The sequence below is a fragment of the Sparus aurata genome, chromosome 9 (genome assembly GCF_900880675.1).
Source record: "Sparus aurata chromosome 9, fSpaAur1.1, whole genome shotgun sequence".
Lineage (NCBI taxonomy): Eukaryota > Metazoa > Chordata > Actinopteri > Spariformes > Sparidae > Sparus > Sparus aurata.
Window position 1 is genome coordinate 12,249,574 of NC_044195.1, and position 19,301 is coordinate 12,268,874.

Here is a 19,301-nt window from a genome sequence, read left to right on the forward strand (position 1 = left end):
AAAGCCCGTTTTTACCGTTTCTCCCTGCACCAGACACAAAGCAAATGTGATGGCAATGTTCGCGAAAAAGCGTGGCGGACATTATTTACCCTTAGTCCGGTTTTGGACGTGCCGATGCGTCCAGTCCGTCGCCTCGGGAGGTGGGCCGTGTAGCTAGCGGCTAGCAGCTAGCCGCTAGCTACACACGAACATCCACCGATTCCACTTTGTTGTCCGCGCGTCTCCGGATCTCCTCAGACCAGAACAGAATCGGTCCGGACTCGTTTAATCTCATTAATCCACAACAGTCAGTTTAGATGCACAGAACAGAACGGGACTTAACAGCCGGCAAAATCCTGGTCCAGCTCGCGCCGCTGCAGGTATAAATCCGCTTGTTTCTTCAGGTACGTCGTGGGCTTGAGCTCTGCAGTGATTGGCTCTGGTACGCACGTGGCCACGGTGTGCAGTGATTGGCTCTGGTGCGCACGTGACTGTAGTGGCTCAGGTGGACAATGCTTGCGGAATTTGTAAAGCATTTATGAAATAATTTATTCACGGTATCATTGCAGTCCAAGCAAATGCTTAGTTGCACACCACTGAACCACGCAGCAGCCATGTTGAAAGTCTCACGTCAGTGTGATCCTGATCCGCAGAGATATTTGACTCACAGACACACACACAGACAGACAGAAAGAGATTCCTTGCTTTTATAGAGAGATGTCTAAAACAAACGAAAAACAATTAATATCCTTTCATTTTGTCAACTGATTAATTGTTCCAGTAAATTTTCAAGCTTAAATGTCAAACATTTTGGTTGGTTGGACAAAAGAAGCAATTTAAAGACGTCATATATTTTTATGACAATTTATGGACACAAACAGTTACAACATCAATCGTAGAATAAGTATAATAAATAAATTGGCAGATTAACTGATAATGTAAATAATCAATTAGCTTATTTTACAATCTGCCCATGCAAAACACTGCTAAGGGTCAGCACAATCGAAATGCCAATGTTATACATGTTACTTATCATATATCCGATATATTTTTTATACTTTTGGGCTCTTTTGTATTAATTTATTTGTTTTTCTTCTTTCATTTCTTTTATTTCAAACAGATATAGAGATTTGGCAGCCCTTCTAGGATATTGAACATAGGATATGTTATGAAAATGTATCTTCATGTACAATAAAAGACAACGATATAACAGTGTGTGGAATAAGAAACTTCAAAGAAACATCCACCTCTCAGTTGGCCTTTTTACTTGCCCCTCTGTTAACAATACACAGTAAGCCGTCACATATTCCACGCAGGTTTGTGTAACTGACAGACCCAACAATATTTTCCTCTTGCAAAAAACTCAAAATGGTGTCCTGTTTACGCCCCACACGGTGACATCCTGCTTTAATTAATCACTGCAAAGCCAATCAATGATGGGTCAGCTTGATCAGTCGGTAACTGTCAACTGCTGAGCTGAGTCTGACACATCCTGACAGCCTCTCATCTTGTGTGATCAGTTTGGTGTGACCGTCTAAGCAATGGCCTCACACATTAAATTGGCTTTCTTTTATGTGGAGCAGCAGCTCTGCACAATATTCTTTCTTAGCCAGTATTCAGCTATGCTTTTTTTTTAGAGCTGTCAAACTAATGCGTTATTTTCGATTAATTAATTACAGAAATAATAAATCATTGAAAAGAAAATAACACAGATGAATCGCTCTCTATGAGGCCCCTTGACCTTACGTCATTGAACAGCAGCTTTGTAAGTATATGCTGTGGAAAATAGCCTGATGTTGTACCATTGCCACCAGACCCTACCTACTGTCGTTTCAGTATGATAACATTTTTTAGCATAGATAGCAAGGTATCTGATGGCATGGATATTAGCAAGGTGCTCTGAGCTCAGCCACCACCACTTTCCACTACAAACTTGTCTGTTCTTGATGGAGCCACACCACTCTTTAACACCAGAGGCCAAGCTTGATGGTTGACATAAGTGTCCCAGTTTTTACTTTAGTCCATTCCATTTAATCAACAGCTTAATTTTTTTAAGAAAAAAAAAATTGTAAAACATTGTCTGGAACAATCATTAAAACACCAAAACACACTGGATTGGGGCTTCAGAAAAAGAATTTTCTAACCATTGGAGTACTACTAGCTTGATATAACCTCCTTTTAAATTTAGAATGTCCATTTATTATTGAATCACTCATCTAGCAAAATACATTTGCATTGAAATATGCTTACATTAAATATTGGCATATGTGATGAATTTCGATTCAGTCATCAATCAATGTATTTAAACACAATTATTAAGGTTTTTAATTGGAATTAAATATTTCACTTGAGGATGATGAGGGTATGATACAGGGAACAGAAAAGATGGAAGAGCTACCATCGTGGTTACAGCCCCAGGCTGCAAGGAGAGCTAACACTAATTATAATAATTAAAATTTCCTACATTGTTCAGCCTGTGTATTAAGCTCATCCCTGCTCAACAGTATCTATCTCTCCTTACTGATTGTGTGCATAAGCACCTTAGGGACATTGCATACATTGACCATAAGTAACAGGAGACATAGCTCATGACATTCTCACGTTTATAGCTCTGACATTTCTTTATATCATCATTCCAGAAGTGGCATGGCAGCTGTTCATCTAATTTGTTTGCTGCTGTGCACCTTTTTCTAAATCCCTCATATATATATGCTTCTAATGGGGTATTTTAGAAATATGTCACACGAGGACTGATGTGTCTAATCTCTATCTGCCCTTGGCACAAAGTCAAAGCTCCCTTGCTTTGGAGACACACGGGATTTGATCGGAATTGGGGAAAAAAGTAGCAGGGGAGACATTTTCTGCTATGGATATTAGATGAAAATGGCTTTGGATTTGTGAACAAAGTAAGGTCTCTTCTTCTGAATGTCAGGATATCTGCAATTGACCTCATCGCTATTTAAGTTCATTGCATGAATAACATTTATAGATGTGCAGATGTGCAGTATGGATTAGATATACTGAGCCTGAGGATGGCATTTGTGTTTTGTAGATTTCTTTAAAGGGACATTGTGGTATGTGTGTTTGAGGGTTATTCTAAATACGAAAATCGTCTTTTCTTTTTAACGATTGCTACAGTGCAAAAAATTAATGCTTGATAGTAGTTAAAGTTATTTGATATTTTAACCAATTAATGTAATAGTAAAATTAGTGCATTGTCAGAAAACTCTCCAAAAATTAGTTTATTGAGGATTGAGATGTACTGTTCTTATTGTCATCCATACAGAAGGAATAGGACATTCATGAAAGTAGAGAAACTGATAGCTCAGTAACTAATTCTAACCCCGATCAGAGCTGTTAAGACTATAATTGTAAAACAATGATAGGATATGCGTAATTAATGGTTAAATTGGAAGAATCCAACTGCTGCGACTGATCTTTTTTAAGAAAAAAAAGACACACGATTGCTACAGTGCAACAAATGAATGCTTCACTCATGTCTCATGACATGACATAAAAGAGCGTGTCATCTGGTTTGTTTTCAAATTGTATGCTAGTATGTCCATTCATGTGCTGAACCCACTGATTCAGTTTGTTGTGTGTCAAAAAGAGGTGGTTAGAAGCTGAGCTTGCCAGAGGTTATTGACAGAACCTCACATCTTCAATTATGCAAAGCTTTACAAATTAATCTTGGTTTGATCAAATTAGCGATTCAGAAAAACCAACCATAAATAATTTCTTATCACTGATATGTTTTGATTTTCATTTCACTCACCAAATTATTAATATCATGTTATTACTGGACATTTGGTCTCTCATTTGAGGCTTCATCTGTCTACCCTTTGTCATCAAGAGAGCGATTCCTTTGATAAGACAGAGTGGTGTTATTCAGCCCAGTATAATTAGCTTTATCGGGATTCATCACTATGCCTCTGATTCCCCTTTGTGATAGTGCAATAAATTATCCCCTCTGATCCTGTACCCCTTAATAAACAATTTGGATGAATGTCTGGGCAGCCAATTTGAAGGCATTAATTTTCATTAGAGGAATCAAGCAGCTCCTGGAATAACACCTGTGGCTAAAAGACAGGGAGACAGGGAAAAAGGGAGGAGGGGCAATGTGTGTATGCGCTCTATATGTCTGTGCTCTCAGGCAATATGATGAACACATACACAGGTTAAGATTGCCTGCGCAATACAAAGTCAAATACAATAATCTGTGACAACCAAAAACCCAAACCATACTACTGAATTATTTTTTTCTTGCTTTTATTTTGGTCAGTGAAGTGACATGGAACAGCTTGGCCATCCCAGATACCCATTGTTCTCCCGATGGGGAGGGCTACCAGTGTCCTTATGGCTTCAAATGCGTGGACCTGGAGGACTTGGGCCTCAGCCGACAGGAGCTCGGCTATAGTGGCTTTAATGAATTGGGTATGCTATCCTAATTTGTCCTCATTCAAACACATAACTGTCTGTAACAACAAAAACATCCAATTCCGTGAAGTGCTTTATGTTTTCCTTTATTTTTCACATTTTGATATAGTATATTATATAGTATATTTCATTCATAAATGTGGAGGAATGACTCTGTGTGAGAAGAAATGTGCTGCATGTGCTCGCTTTGGCACAAAGTTGTGTCATTCAGAAGTATCCTGCATTCTTATCATCTGAACAGTTCTTAAATCCAGTGTCAGTGCACAGCACAGCGCCCTAATCTGTAGATAGCCGTGAAGGAGAGTGAGTGCTTCACAGTAAACAGTACTTTAATATACACATTCTAGACTATATTATAGCACATTCAGTGCCGTTTGCAGCCTACATATGTCTATCAAAACACTAAAGATATTCATGTATGTTTAAGTGTTTTGTAGATTTATTTAAAGGGACACTGTGGTATGTGTGTTTGAGGGTCATTCTAAATACAAAAATCATCCTTGCTTTTATAAGTTAAGAAAAAAGACAAATGATTGCCACAGTGCAACAAATGAATGCTCGATAGTTGTTAAAGTTATTCGATATTTTAACTAATTTATGTAATAGTAAAATTAGTGCATTGTCGGAAAACTCTCCAAAAATGAGTTTATTGAGGATTGAGATGTACTGTTCTTATTGTCATCCATTTAGAAGGAATAGGACATTCATGAAAGTAAAGAAACTGATAGCTCAATAACTAATTCTAGTCCCGATACCCAGAATCCCTGTGGCCCGCATTCAGAGCTGTTAAGACTATAATTGTAAAACAATGATAGGATATGCTTAATTAATGGCTAAATTGGAAGATTCCAACTGCTGCAACTGATCTTCCAGCCGTCTGTCAGTTACACTTGACAGCTGCTGTCAGCTGCTGGTTACCGCTCTTAAAATTATGTACAGAGAGTCAAGGACACTCTTCACTTACAGTTGTTTTAAACATTGGAAAAATATGGAGTGGTGTTTCTATCCCGATTAAATCATCTTTGGCTGAGTGTTAAAAGTACAGACAGTTCATTTGCGGAGAGCACATTAACGAGAAAACAGCAAAGAATTTCATATTTTAGTTTGGCCAAGCCACAGAATTTATCTCAATTAGCTACATCACACCAAATTTGTCAGTGACAGTGACAAAGACATGCATCAAAGATAATTTCATCAGATTAATCAGTCTGCTAAACTTTAAGGCGTGTCATTGTAATAGAGGGAACTATGAACATATAAAAGGATTCCTTTATTTTTCATCCTGTAACCTGTCAGAAAATGTCCATTCATTATAGATAAAAAGAGAGACTCAAGGTATTGTCTTTTCCGAAAGGCTTAGTCTGAAGGGAGGCATGATAATTGATGTGAGGCTCATGGACCTCAACTGTGTTAAGCAAAAGACCAATACTGACACTTGTTTCAATAACAGCCTCTGCTTTTCATCTCTCTGACTGCTCTGCCTTTCTTCCTTTAGGTACCAGTATCTTCACTGTGTATGAGGCTGCATCACAGGAGGGCTGGGTGTTCCTCATGTACAGAGCCATTGACAGTTTCCCTCGCTGGCGCTCCTACTTCTACTTTATAACTCTCATCTTCTTCTTGGCATGGCTCGTCAAGGTGAGAGCCAGTATCTCCCTACTGCACTTTTCAAAATGCTTTCAGCTCCAACGGCATGGCAGCAGGGGATAGCTGAACACCTAAAGATTTTGGTTAATTGACATAACTTAATCTTTCACTGAAAAACATAACGATTTCCCCTTGTTAGTAGAATATTCTCTGGCTAATGAGAGAATGAATGTCACGTCACTTACAGTGAAAGGAATCCAAGAGAGGAACCTGCACTTAGTCATTTATTTTTAATAGTCACAACATTCTTTCTCTCTCACTGTCACTGTGTCACTCGCTCTATATTTTTCTCTTTTCCAGAATGTGTTCATTGCAGTCATCATTGAGACTTTCGCTGAGATCAGAGTGCAGTTTCAGCAGATGTGGGGCTCAAGGAGCAGCACCACCTCTACTGCTACAACACAGGTACAACCATCAAACTCACAGACAAAGAAGCTGACAAAGTTGTGCCACACGGACAACATCATGTGATGCCTAAAACTGACTTGATTCTAAACATTTCTTGAACGCGGTCATCTTGGTACACAGCGCAAAGATAAAATCTGTTCATTCATCAAAATTCAGTTCATCAATGTTGCATGAATTCTGAAGAATCAAAGGAATGGATACAAACACATTTTGACAAGGATGGCTTTTATAAGGGTGCAAGAGTGCATGATCATCAATAAAAACCTCAACCTACATCAAAATTGGCTTAAGGCCCATAGACTACAGGATGTGAGCTATAAGATAAAACTGTGTCAATAATAATAGGCCATAACAGTATCAATTTAATACAGATGCTTCTATATGACGTACATAAGCAAACAAGTTCTTCTTGATGCTCGTCACAAGTTTGATTTGTATTTATCTGGTTTTGATAAGTCATAAAAAAAATCATATTTAGGACAGACGGCAGAGGTCCTCATACCACTTTTGTCCTTAGGGGCCGGCAGATTCAACAAAACTGCTTTAATTAGGCAGATTAGTTAGAATTATTCAGCCACCTGTGAAGCAGGTACGCAGGTGGTGGGCATATGCCTGGTTCATACAGTCCTTGTGATTTAAAATGTCAACTCTCTGAGGAAAGAGGACTCACCTCTATTCATTGCACCACCTGTAGATCAGAACTCTTGAACAAGGGATGGACTCTTTTGGAGATGACCAGGGTGCTGGGCTTTTAACTGGTGTTGCTGTATGCCTAAAAAGAACAATTAATGTCATTATCGCAGTGGCTTGGAGTGGTGCCAGGCGGACCAGGTAAACCAAAAAATGTAGTCAGGGTGATCTTGGATAGTCTGGGTGAAGTTCTTTATCAACAAGGACTTCACTTGAGAGAGAATTGAAGGAAGATCTAGGGCTCTGTATCCTTTTTGTTTTCACTTATTCTGTGTTTGTTTTCCATGGAAGCATTCCCATGGTAATGCAAAGTGGTAGAGAATGTTCACTCGGGTTACCTCTGTCTTTTGATGATTGAATGCATTAGCTTGCTTCATCAGACCATTGTCACCACCTGAATGCAAAACTTTTGGGATCAAAGTTAACTCTGACGCCATGGTATTCTGTCCGCAAATGGTGGATTGCCTTCAGGGAGTAAGTCACTCAGGTGTTTTTTTCAAAAGTAAGGGCAAGATAAAGCGAGCAGAGTAGTGCATCACCAACAGGCAAGAACTCACTTCTGTGGTAAAGAGCGAGCTGAACCTGGAAGGTAAACTTTTGAATCATCAGTCTGTGCTCCAGTCACACTTAAAGGTCACTGGCTCTGGGCAGTGACTGAAATGTGATTGAAGATGCGAGTGGCTGAAATTAGTTTATGTCACTCTGGTGTCACCCTTAGGGACAAGGTAAGGAGGCTGGACCTCTGGAAGGAGCTTGGCTATCCTTGGTTTTTGGGCATCTTATCAGGATACTTTCCATTAGAGGTATTCTTGTTGTATCAAGGCTAACTGGAAGAAGACTTTGGGTAGACCCAGGGCCAACTAGAGGGATGCTACCTTCAAGGGTCCACCAGTATGAGTTGGAGGATGTGCCCTAGTTGAAGGACACCTATGCTACATGGATTAGTCATGAAATCTTATGTGATCATCCTTGTATAGTGGCCTTGTTGGCAGTTGCAAGTTAGTTATTTCAAAAATGTATTAAATATAAACGTGGATTAGATTTTACAATAGTTTGTCTGCATTATTTATTAAAAGCATGAAGTGGCATCCCCGTGGCTTTAAGGTTAAGACACTGACCCTTACATCCCTCTCCTTCATTTCCTGTCCTATCACTATTATTGCTAACCAATCAAGGAATACATTGCTTCCACAATAATTTGATAGAACAAGATAGCCAAGGTTGCAAATGTTAAGGTTTTAATAAATTACCATGAACTATTGAATCAGTGACAAGCCCAAATTTTGAGCAAGCAACTTATAGCAAATATTATCAAAAACATTTGTAACATTTGTCAGAGTTTAATATTTATTTTAGGATAACAATTTGCATTTATTTTTTTTGCGAATGTGGATGTTGAAATGCTCTTTGCAAGAGTTGATGAAGGTTGTGTTGATGAAGTGTTGTACCTCCGATACAGCGCTTGTCATTACAAGCTCGTTACCTCAAAAAGTCTTACTCCAGTTTTCAGTGATTGTAGAGTGTCATGAAATGATGTCAAAGAAGGATATACTGTACGCTTATAATAAGATCATAAATAATGTTGACAGACTTTATGGTCCAAAAAATATATTCATTCTCATGGAGAAATGATTTGGGTGAAGGTAAAGCAATAATAATAAAATGGTTTGACAGATTTTGGAGCTTCATTCTATAAATGCCTGTAGATTCCTCACAATCTTTCAGTCTAGAACGACCCATTTATGTCAGTGATTATTGTTGGCTTGACATTTTGTTCAAGTTTGAACGTTTAGCTGTCTTACAAATGTCCCGTTAGGTATGACAGGATGTATTACTCAGGTCTTGATTAATGCTTCTTTTTGTCTTGATGTGACAGGCATTTGATTGCCTCTTCAACACTTACAGTGCATTGACAAAGATTGTGGGGAAGTGGGTTTGAGGCAGTGAAAATTGGACGAGAAAGTATCTCGTAAAATGTATGATTTGTGATTACACTGCATTTGAAAACTGCGAAGATAAGGAGGCAAAAATTAGATATTACTGTTGTCAGGGCTGAATGGCTTTAGAATTCACAGAAAAAATATAAAACTACATAATGACAGTCCCAATTGAAAACACTAATGAATACAACACAAAATAAAGAATATTGTGGGGTGATGCATGATTCTGTCTTTGTGTTTAGCAGATATTTGTTGATTTAAAGCAAAGCTTTCATTGCCCTGTCACCAAAGCATATCTTTTAGATTGTATTTGCTGATGATCCAAAATCCCTTTTAAACATTTGACATTTTGAATGTTAATGGAGACAAAATTGTGTTCTGTGCTGTTATTCCCTCTCAGTCATTAGAATGATATATCTTGAGAAAACATGAGGCTAAAACCTCTGTTACTTTAATCATGATGGAAAACAGACTGGTGCCACTGGCATGTATATGCTGCTATGACCTTGAAAACAATTAGTCTTTCTTTTCATTATCAAAATTAATTGTAATCACATCGTCATGCCCCAATCTTTATCTTAGAGCAGGAAAAACTAATTAGCTGTGGTGTTAACACTTAACTGTCAATCACAGAGGCTGAAACAATATGCTCCCCACTTCTTGCTCCCTAGAGAGAAAGGTTGGTTTAAGGTGGCCCTGGGAGACACAACCCATGCCACACTCCCCATTTCAATGACTTTGCTATACTGTCTCCAGATTATTAAGGCTTTGAATAGAGATTAGGCTGTAAAGCCTTATTGTGTTGATAAAATGACAATGAATATTAAATCCACTTTGTTTAACAGGATAAAGCTTTTTGTTCTGTATTTTGATGAGTGGAGTGCTAATTAAGGGCTGCACTTGAGGTTGAATTACACTGAAGTTTACTTTGGCTTGTGTGAAGTTCAAAGATGTCAACTGTTTGACATCAACAATGTAGATTATGTCTATCTTCGTCATGTTATATTAAAACAAGATGATGATGCATAACTTTTGTGGATTGGGCATCACTGGCCTGCTGAGATCTGCTAGGCAGAAATGAATAAAACAAAGCTGAAAGTTCAAACGCTCACATTTCACTTGGTTCTCACAGTTGGATTGTGTGTCATTCTCAGCATTTCATAAAATGTTAATGATACTCAGTGAAGTAAACCACTACCTAGTGCACAGAGAAATGTCAAGGGAATATTTAAGGACGTTCATGTAAAAAAGTTACCATTGTACCCCAATTGATTAATCCAACTAATTTTGGTAATCCCTTGATTTTTACCCTTGCAGATCAATGTTATTACTTATTCTTTATCATTCACGATTCCTAGAGAATGAATCCTAATGACATGGATGATCCTCTGACTTTGCATCTAGTAACACCATGAGGTATTTATACAAGGGTTAACTTTATGGATAAATACCCGCAAAACTAAAAACATTCCGATCAGACTCAGCTGGACTCTCTGTTTTGTACAACTTAACTAATCCTAAACTAATATGGTAAAGATGGTAAACTATATCTGCAAAACAAGTATGCATGTTAGTATGCAGACATTAAATAAATATTGTATAGACCTATTATAGACCGACCAATCATGGTATTGATGCTAAAAATTCCCCTGCTGCCCAAAAAGCATTTTTCCCATAGACCACCATTAGAAAAGAGATGTCTGTAACGCTGTTAGCAGGACATCTCAAACTGCAAACAAGGTCAATAATGGTTGTATATCTCTAAAACTTTCCTCAAGCCCAATAGGGAATCAAATCTATGATGTCACATTTAGTGGCCCGCATACCCAGGGAGTAAACCCGAAAGCTACAAAACCTTCTAGCGTATCCCCCCCTGCAAGCAATTCTCACTGGACTAAGTAGGCATCAACTTTGCACTTGGTTTATAGTTCTTCTTATAAATGTCTGACACATTAACATTTATCTTACAGCACTGCTGTGCCAGTCTCATCCTGCCAATAGCTTGGCTGTAGACTATTGGTCTTGGTAAAATATTAGCAAGTAGCAAATATACCAGATGGCAAGGTTAGGAAACTAGCGAACACTAACAAGTTCACTCTCCTATTAAATAAAATGTTACTTAATTATAGGGTAAATGAGATTTAAATAAAACTAATTGTCATTATAGTGCTTATTACTAAGGAGTTTGTGTTAATTTTTTTGAAGAATGATTGATATTCATGAGTGAGCCAGCTGTCTTGTGAGTTTGAAGGTCTCCGCTGCTGGTTTGTTTTTATTTCTGGTGTTAGGTCCTTAGGCCCACATACTGTATTTAGTAGCTATCGTGCTGTTTTGGTGTGGGCATGAATATCTGTGTGTGTGGTGCCTTCAGCTTTTTTCTTTTGTGGCCACAGATGTTTTATGAAGATGTAGCCAAAGGGTAGGTGTGCGTGCTTGAGTTTGGTCCAGTACTTTGAATGGTGTGCAGGTTTTTTTTTTGTGTGTGTTCTGCCCCTCATGTGCTGTCCTTGTGCCACAGATGTTCCATGAAGACGCTGCTGGGGGATGGCAGCTTGTAGCTGTGGACGTCAACAAACCACATGGCCGAGCGCCTGCCTGCCTCCAGGTAAACACAACACATAATTAATATGCTGCTGATGCTGCTGGTGCGAAGTCGTTTTCTCTCTCACACACACTCATGCATGCATAATTCTATGGAAAATGTTAAGCTTATTTGAAAGGAGACACCTGAACATACCTCAAGTATAAAAGCTGAGCTGTGTGTGTCTATTCACTTGTGTGTCTAACACTTTCCATTGATATTTAGATTTCTCTCTTGAAGTGCTTTGCATTAACAGAGAATCAGTAAACCTCATTGGTTTAACAAGGGCCACAACTTCTGCAGTATCACCTCATTGTTTTCACATTTGTCTGTGTCTTCAATGGCTGTGTCAAACCTACTTAATGATGGGATTTTAAATGAGGGGAGGCTCATGTTTGATGTGTAGAGCAGCACTAATGATGTTGCTCCAGTGATAGATGAGTTTTAAATGACGTCTACATGACAGACACTGCTGCTGCCTCGTGGTCAGTGTGATCCAAATGGTTTGGCTTTAAAGATAAGCTGAAAGCAGCGGGCGTTGCTTACAGCTGCCCCACTGTTGATAGCGGTGCAATGTAAAAGGCTGGACCCTTGCTGTGAGAGACTGCCAATGGAATCTACGGCTATGAGAGGGAGGATAGCTGTCAACAAGCCCTCGTGGAGAAAATACTGTTGCAGAGCTAAGCTTCAAGGGGCCACACACACACACACACACACACACACACACACACACACACACAGTGAGCGAAGACGAGAGCACAAATAAAAATAGAGAAATGGGTTAAGGAAGATAGGAAGAAATGAGAGAAGAAAGATAGAACGTGAAATATGCAGGATTTCCATTAAAGCAGCATGTCCCCCAGAGCCTCATCATCAGTTGGAGGGAAGATTTAGATAGAGGGATAACCAGAGGGATAAACACGGCTGACTTTCCTTTGAGCCCTGTGCACCATTACATAGAACACCCGAAGACTGCTTCATCTGCCTCTTTCACTCATACTGAAATAGCTATTATTGTCATCCTGTGCCAACAAGAAGACCACTTCCAACAATAGAATGAAGGTTAACAGACTGAGGCATTAGGTCGTGTTTAGACTGACAAATGCACTGTGTCAAAAACACACAGCTTCCATTTTTAACCTAGGCTCTATATTCACATCTTTGGTGTGTAAAGGATACATACAGGTTTTGGAATCAGTACTTTAGCTCGCCTAAGCCGGTAGCTGCAACATTGCTGAATGGATGCAATGTAATCCTTTTTGGCAACTCAAACTGTCAAAGTTACATCTGCTTCAGGTGTTTGTTTCTGCAAGGCTGAGGTTATTGTTCCTAGTCTACAGAGATAGACCTTTTTGTTTAATAGCAAGATACTTTTATAACAATGAAACACAGTCTCATGAGAGATGCGTAATTGCAGGAAGACGGTGGTGGAACCAGAGTTACAGTTAAATAGAGGAGTTTGGAGTTTACCTTGAGGAATTGCCAGCAAGAATTAATTTCAAAATCACGACTGAATATTCAACTGATTTTGACAGTGTAGATGAGGCAACAACTAAATCAACTCACCACGCAAGATTTTAGTGTGAGATTTCATAAAAAGGGCTATCTCCTCAGGAATCGTTTCCATAACTATGTCAGAGATGTAGAAGCACTGCCAGCTGAGGCAATCCACTGATTGCAACATTTTCGATAAGCATAAATAATTAACACACCAAAACATGTAAAAATAAGGCCCAGATATAAAAATACCTTTCATGTAATTACGTAATTCTGCTGTTAACCTTGTGAAGCCAATTTCAGACTAAAGATTTGCAATGCAACAAAACAGTTTTAGACATTGCAGGGGAAAGTTGCTGCAGGATGAACTGACCCATTGTAGCTGGACTCAAACTGGCTGATGGTATTACCTGCCACTCAGCTTCTCATGTCGCTGGTGGCTGGTTTTAGAACCTAATGCATGTAATTAACGTAATCAGTACCTATTGCTTAATTGACAACTTCACTGCTTTTCCATTGCTCTGCTCGCATTCACAGCCACTCTCCACTGCCTTCTCTCTGTCACTTTACCATACCTGTCTCCACCGCACTTTCTCCCACAAACCGGTTTGCAGCTCCCACATCTTTTATTCGCAAATATCATCATTACCACTGTGTTCATTCATATTTCAAGGTTCTATAAATTAATACCAGCTATAAAAAAGCCCAAGAAGCCGGCGTTTAACACGGAAGCACTTGAGCAATTGAGATGATGCACCAATCTTGACTGGTCGTGTTGGTGTGAACTTGCTGGTTTTAAGAAAGTTGCAGACTGGCACATTGCAAGTTGTTGCAAGTTTTAACTTGCCTCGGCGTGAATCTTTGGTTTGAACTGGGCTTAAGAGTCGAGTATGGAAAAAAGATTTTCACCATGGTTACTTTCAAGTTACGCACCTTTTAACTCATTGATTATTAGTCGAACTAGTCAAACCCTGTCACTGCTACCTGTAGCACCAGACCTACATCCACAGAACCCTTTTTCTCTTTTTTTTCCCCCTTTTTTTAAACACAGCACTATTTTTAGCCTGAACACTACCTTAAGGACACAGACTTTGTGGGGCTGACTTCCTATGAGACTGACTGAATGGCACCATGTTTTAGTGGGTCAGAGTGTAGAGCAACTCACACCTCCATCACATGGACCGTTTCAGCTTTGGGCGGTGGCCCAGAAATTGTGATAGATGTATCCTGTCAGAGACAGCCTGACACATGAAAAGCACCATAGTAAGAGAGAAATAGAGAAAGCAATATTCATCTCATCAATCAGTCTTAACGATTGTATAGGGGAGTATATTTCATAGTCAGTGTGCCAGTGTTACACAAGATATTATCTAGAGTGGTAAAAAAAAAGAAAGAAAAACAATAGGATTTTGAGTGAGACAGAGTGGTTAAAGGATTTGTCTTAAGTAAGCAGCAGGTCACTGACTGTTGTGCTGAACTGGGTGTTACTGGAGTTTTCTTGACACTCAGGCAAGCACCACCTTTAGTTTATTTTTTGTAAATGAGGTACATGCATCTTTTACCATTTTAAAAACAAATGAAGTAATATTGACTCTTGAAATGTGAAGATGTGTGTTGCTGATGTAAAGTGATATGACTTGTTTTCTGGGGGCATATTTGTTATTTGTTGGAGTCAAGCATCTAGAAAGCCTGTTCACCACACTTGTGTGAAGACATTCATACAATGCTGCACTTGTAATGAGATTGGCTACAGATATATAAGGGTGATTGAATCCCATTATTTTACTGCAGGTGATTGTATTGATTATGCAGCATCATTTGGAGGATTTAGCACAGTGGCACAGTTATATGAGGGATGTTTTCATTAATGCTCTTACAGGTCTTCTTGTCATCTCAAACCTTTATTTGCACAGTTTCCATAATGCTCCAATTGATGTTTTTTGTTGGTGAAATGTATTCTCTGTTAACGAAGAAGTTACTTCCCTTTAACAGCCAACTGTCATGCTTATAACACATAAGTATATGGAACGGACATCCAGATTTGATGACTCAGAGTTTCAAGCACAAGGCAAACAATAATCAAGCAGTGTAGAAGTTGAATAATACTGAGGGTGACATTGTCACGCATCATACACAATAGTGCTTGATTTCAAAAGTCACCTGTTGCTTTTAGATGCTAGTCACACACTGACAGCATCTTATGGCATGCCAAATCATCAAACCACTAAAAGTTTTTTGATTTTCTAACTCTATCTAGAAATCGTGAGATCTAACCCAGCTGTTCAATCCAAACCACAAAGGCCTCACCACGGATCACAGAGAGGGATCATTGGATAAGCTAATGTTTTCTGCTTTTAAAGGTTTTCAGCTGAAAAGCTGATTATTTTTTTTTTTTACGTTTTTGATTTGAAAAATACCATGATTTTTTTTTAAGACAAGTAAATTGCTTTAAACTGCATCACAACAGGGCATCGGCCACTCATAATGTGCTTTGATAGCTGATGAAGAGAAACATGAGAAGACAGCTAGAGCCCCTGCATCTAATTAAAATACACTGAAACTTGAGAGAACATTTGTGCTGCAGATGGGACTTTTTTGTTATCCGAATTTCCCACATATTTGAGCATTTTTGCTATTTGCTGCATTTTCTGTTCTTTGGCGTTGTAATAGAGGTTGTGAGAAGGCATTCCATATTAGAGTGGTATCATTTATGATTGATGAGAGATATCCCATTCTCTCTCCTTCTTGCTAAACACTAAATTCCACTGTTTTTTCACCCATATCAGACGGGTGCAGTGCTATCCGAGTAGACAGGTAGAGTGAAGACAGGCAGTGGAGATCCAGCCTGCAGGGCCATCTGCGAGTGCCGGGGAAGTGAAGTGTGAGTTTCTGTTCTGCTCTGCCTGGCTCCAGAGTAATTGGCCGTCAAATGATTAAAATGTTTCAGGGCTGGCAGGTGGGCGCAATCTACAGACAGGCGGCCTGTGTGTGTCCTCCTGTTCATCTCCTGCTAGCTAACCCAAACCTGTCCGACTGTCTTTTAAACCACATGTACGTGTCCGGTTAGGCCTCCGCGTGTCTGACTGTCAGCCTGTCGATCAGCCTGTTGACGTCTGCCCATTTGTGCATTGTGTGTGTGTCGGTCTGGGTCTGCCTGGGTCCAACAGGCTGCAGCAGTTGGAGATAACACATAATTGATTGACCACCTGCTCTTTTTGGAGACAGAGAGGAAACGGCAGTTTCTCCTCCTGAGGGGCTACACACCAAAATAGTCTTCAATGCAGGGATTAACTACGTGTTCCTCTTCAACTCTGACAGTTGGTTTTCAATGTTTTCTTTATTAATCTTACAGTCATAATCCTCAATAAGGACTAAGCTTTGACAATTGTTAACATCCATCATACCAACTCAATTGTCGTCTCCCTGAAATGACCTGTCAATAAGTATGGCTGTGACTTGTGTGATTACCAGCTGCGATAAAGTCAGCTTGTGTGTGTGTGTGTGTGTGTGTGTGTGTGTGTGTGTGTGTGTCATATTGGCAAAATGTGTTCTTGGAGACACCAGTTGTAGCAGCAAAATCCACAGAAACATTTTTTAGTACCTTGTCAGGTGTTTATTTGTGTGTCTGTCTGTAGTACTCATGGATTGGTATTTGAACATGTGGATGGGCGTTACAGCTGGTATGATCCCATCACAAGATGGTCTCTAGTTTAATTACTTGGAGTGTCTATCACTTGGGTGAGAATATTCACACATCAGCTATTGGCTATTTACACCCATCAATAGGTAGGAAGTTGTGTTGTTTGACAGAGTCGAACACAGTATTTTATGAGAGTTTGAGTCCCATGTGAAGCCAAAAGTTGGTGCTGAAATTTTTCTTGTAGACGTGAAAGACTTATTATTTTGAGTTTTCAGTCACAGTTTGGTTAGGTTTAGGTACCTTAAGTACTTTGTTAGGTTTAGGAAACAATCATAGTTTGGGTACAAATGCATGTTGCTCACAGACACCTGGGTGCTAATTGCAACATCGTTTTATTTTACTGTATTTTTTGGTTTGAGAAGTTAGAGTTTCTTTGGTTGTGCTACTACAGGGGGTTTTGGTCTTATCATCGCCAGTGAAGACTTAAGAAAGTTATTGTACCCAACAGAGAAAGAGTCTCCAAAATATCTTCAGTAAAACCTTAACATGTCATTTTACACAGTTTTTGTACAGATTAAGGAAACCAAAAGAATATGTCACTTGGTACAATTTAGAGGTGCTGTTTCCTTTGGAGAGAGCCAAGGTAGCCAATTCCTTTTCGTCATTTCTTTTTTTTTGATCAAGGTCTTTTTATTTTGTTTTGACAGTTTACAATTAACACAGGTCCGACAGGACAGGACAATAACCCCCCTGATCTGATCTTCTCCAACTTGATATGGTGTATTGTTTCCCTAATCCAATGACTGTATGTTGGAGGTGCTGGGTCTTTCCATTTCAATAATATCAGCCTCCTAGCTAGCAGAGAGCAGAAAGCCAGCACAGCTCTTTCCCACACCTCAAGAGAGGGGTCCATCTGGGCTACACCAAAAAGTGCAATGAATGGAGACGGCACAAGCACTTTCCCAAAAATCTTAGAAAAGGTCTCAAAGATGGACTGCCAGAAAGTGCCCAGCTTCGGACATGTCCAGAACATGTGTAACAGAGTGGCTGGGTCCTGACCGCATCGATCACAAGTGGGGTCTATATCAGCTTTGATCTTAGAAAGTCTGACTTTAGACCAGTGCAAACTGTGTATGATTTTGAACTGAATGACAGCATGCCTAAGACAGATGGAAGAAGAGAAAATTCCCTGTATTATTTTGTGCCAGGTGTCATCTGTGATTGTTTCATTTAAATCGGTCTCCCATTTATTTTTGAGGAGGTCTAGAGGTGTCAAGTTATGAAAATACAGTATTTCGTATATTGTGCTAATAGTTCGTTTTCTTACTAGTTTGCAAAAAAAAATTGAGTCTAACAGGCTAGTTGGAGGACATGAGGGAAAGCATTTTAAGTTTGAGAATGCAAAATTCCGAAGCTGCAAGTATCTATAAAAATGTGATTTGGGATTTGTACCAGCTGTTCAAAGGAGGCAAAACTACTGTCAATATACAGATTGGACAGAGAAATCATACCTCTTCTGGACCACCCATCAAAGACATCATCTATTAATGATGGGGCAATCCTATGATTTTTAGCGATTGGTGTGGCCTGAGATAGATCTGTGAGTGAGAAGGATCTTCTAAACTGGTTCCAGATCTTGATTGAATGTAAAACGACTGGGTTAGAAGTAAAGTCAGAAATGGGCTGGGTAAATGGCAGCTTAGAACATAGTAAGGCTTTTAAAGAAGTGCGATTTAAAGATGCCCCCTCCAGATTTAGCCATTCAGTGTCAGTGTTATCATTATCATTACCCAGCCAGTATAGCAATACTCTAATATTAACTGCCCAGTAGTAGTACAAGAAATTGGGGAGTGGCATCCCTCCCCTTGAGCGAGGTCTCTGAAGCACACTTCCCTTTTCGTCATTTCTAATGAACATATACTGTCTGAGAGCAGTATCAATGTATTAATCCCATAATACCGTATTTGCATCACACTGACTGATCATTATGTGCTCAAACAGTACAGCCACTGTAACTTAAGTTCCTTAGTGCTTTACTGGGTTTCTCAGTTTTTCTCTGGTGGTAGCAGCATAATGTAGACCAGCAGAGGTTAATGAAGCGTCCTGTTTCTTTCCCTATAGACCTGGTCTACTAATTAGCCCCTGGTGCTCCACGATGCCATAATTACACTGCAGAGTGGAGCTTTGTCTGCTATAAGTAAAAATACTGGGTGAGACTATACAGGTTTACCCTAGTGGACTGAAAAAGATCAACTCTTTAAAATGCAACCTAACCCTTTTATGCCTATTGAATGTAAATATTTTAAAACGTATTTGAAATAGCTGCTAAGAAAAGCTATGACATGATAATCGCTAGTGTGTTTCGTAATCCAGAAGGATCATGTGATTCATTTCGCACGGCCTCTTTGGCGATGAGCATCTGATGCTGCTCATTCCCCCTGCCTCAACCTTCTGGTCACAGAGCTAAATACAGAGTGATGGA

The 19,301-nt window shown here is 39.4% G+C and overlaps 1 protein-coding gene across 5 annotated transcripts in view; it reads left to right on the top strand.

Moving 5' to 3' along the window:
• Positions 1 to 19,301, top strand: part of nalcn (sodium leak channel, non-selective) — a 93,464-nt gene that overhangs the window by 11,109 nt on the left and 63,054 nt on the right. For all 5 annotated transcript variants that reach the window (XM_030428614.1, XM_030428617.1, XM_030428619.1 and 2 more), the window contains 4 exons: positions 4,262 to 4,413; positions 5,912 to 6,054; positions 6,364 to 6,468; positions 11,620 to 11,706. In XM_030428614.1, coding sequence (XP_030284474.1) covers positions 4,262 to 4,413; positions 5,912 to 6,054; positions 6,364 to 6,468; positions 11,620 to 11,706 — 487 coding nt within the window. The remainder of the gene's footprint in view (positions 1 to 4,261; positions 4,414 to 5,911; positions 6,055 to 6,363; positions 6,469 to 11,619; positions 11,707 to 19,301) is intronic.